Raw genomic sequence first — 2,358 nt, 5'->3', positions numbered from 1 at the left:
TGTGTATATATATATATATATATATATATATATATATATATATATATTCATCTGGGTATATTTATATGTGGATGTATATCATTCAACTACGGTAGTAGTTGATCATCCAACTATGGTAGTAGTTGAAAAATATTCTTAAGGCCACAATTTACACACATGCAGCATCTTCCAGAGTTTGTCGCTAATTTAGTTCTTAACTAAATTGAAAACTGTTAACATTTTCGAAGAGGACTGGTCCCTAGCTACATTTTGGCATTAAAAAATTGAGATATGGTCCAATAGAAAAAAGTTTACACCAAAATTTGTAGTAACATTATAGGAGAGTAAGTAATGCCACCAATCACATTTAGATCTAAATAACTTTTAAAAGCAAAATATATTTATCTTTGCTTCAATGATAGAATAAAGCATGAGGAATTTCATAGCTTTGGTTCCATGCAAAAAAAAAAAAAATTGTATAAAAAAAGTTGAAAAAATATAGATAAGGCAAAAAATTGGATTTAAGTATAATTAATTTTTGTATTTTAAAAACAAACTATATTTTAATTAAGCTTAAGAAGATAGATCTGTAGATGTACATATATGTATACATAAGTGTGTGTGTGTGTATGTCAATCTGTGTTTTGTCCTTGCCCAAGGGTGGGATCTTATGTTTGTTGCTCCATTTTCATTTCTCTGATTTGTTAAACAGAAATAAATATATCACTCTGCACACACATGGGGAAACTATACTCACTTCATTTAGTATAATGGTTGGTGGTAGGAAGGGTATCTTGCTACATTAACCATGGGAAAATCTAGGAAATATACAACTACATAAATTGGCATTACATTTTCTGTTATTTTGAATACTGGATAATGAAGGACAAAAACTAGAGCCAAGACATTGTGTTGTAACAGTACTAAGTGATGCTAACATGGAGAAATGAAGAAAAAGCTACTGTTATTGCTAATGCCACCACCACCACTACTACTAATACTACTACTACTGAGGCTGAAGAAAAACAACAAGAATTTCCTTTCTTACATATAAAAACAATTAAAAATATGCATCAAATTGTTCAAGGTAAATAAAAGTTGTGTGAGAATGTCTTAACAGTATTTATATTTTCTAATATTGCTTATTTCTAGAATGTGTGTATATCTGGCCTCATAGGTAAACCTGTCAATGTCTTTATAGAAATTGGGGTCTATATGGTTTGAAAGTACAAATGGAATCACAAATTTCAGAAATAATGGAAAAGAGAATTCCAATAATAAAATACAAAGAATAATTACACTTTAATCGTTGGTAGTAATCTTTGTCTTTGTCTGCCTTTAATTTCTTGGCGGTAGCTGCAGATTTCTTTGATAAGTAACATTTTCCATTTTCTTTATTTATTTCAAATGATAAACAACTTTTGCCAGACAAACATTTTTCTGCACATTCATCTGCTGTTACATCTTTCTTATCCAACAAGGTTTTCTCAGGTACATCCAGAGCTGAATCTTTTATTTTCACAAACTGGACCAGAGGATCTAAAGGTAAAGTAACATTTAGGTCAATGAAATACAACAGCAACAGCAGCAATTCCTAACATAAAAAGTAAGCCAAATTTTTAGGTAAGAACTGGCCAATTAAATTAGCCTCTACACTTGACTGACAGCTTATTTTATTGACATAAGAAGGACAAAGTTAACATCAACAAGATTTGAACTCAAACATAATATCGCCAGAACAAATACCATAACATATTTTGTCTGTCGGTTGAATGATTCTGTCAATCCAGTACCCATAACAAGAATAATTATAATTATTGTTGAAGTCTCCAATATTAATGATAATGGTTTCTAACTTAAACACAGGGCCACAGATCCTGAACAGTGCTTGTTTAATCAACCTCAGCAAAGTACACCCTGGTAGAATTTGAGCCCAGAATGTAAAAGGATGTAACTAAATATGGCTAGTCAAGGCATCACTCCACTGATTTTAGAATGTTTTTCATTGAAGAACTAAAATAATTTCACTTTCATCTTCATCTAGTAAGTAAATATAAATGAAAATTCTTTTCCTCCACATTCTAAACAATATTTCATTTTCTCAAAAATATTAATATATATACATATATATTATTCTTCTAGAAAAGTGTTGTTGACAGTGATTTTGAGGTTTCAGCCTGCTAAGCCATCATCAAACAAAGGCTTGGCTGGCTGAAACTTCAATGTTGCTCAACAACATTTTTGTATAAGAATAAATTTGTACCCTACAAAAGTATAGGGTAACCCATCAGATTAATGTAAAACTGTTTTTATTATAATTGAACATAAAAATAATCCTTAATATATGTACATACATACATATATATATATATATATATA

At 29.9% G+C, this 2,358-nt stretch overlaps 1 protein-coding gene across 1 annotated transcript in view; it reads right to left on the bottom strand.

The window, feature by feature from the left end:
- The window catches only part of LOC106869390 (uncharacterized), a 206,146-nt gene that overhangs the window by 170,232 nt on the left and 33,556 nt on the right, over positions 1-2,358 (bottom strand). The window contains exon 22 of the mRNA XM_052970991.1: positions 1,279-1,518. Coding sequence (XP_052826951.1) covers positions 1,279-1,518 — 240 coding nt within the window. The remainder of the gene's footprint in view (positions 1-1,278; positions 1,519-2,358) is intronic.

This window comes from Octopus bimaculoides, chromosome 10 (assembly GCF_001194135.2).
Source record: "Octopus bimaculoides isolate UCB-OBI-ISO-001 chromosome 10, ASM119413v2, whole genome shotgun sequence".
Lineage (NCBI taxonomy): Eukaryota > Metazoa > Mollusca > Cephalopoda > Octopoda > Octopodidae > Octopus > Octopus bimaculoides.
The sequence above is the reverse complement of the archived record's forward strand: the minus strand, read 5'-3'. Positions and strand labels throughout refer to the sequence as shown.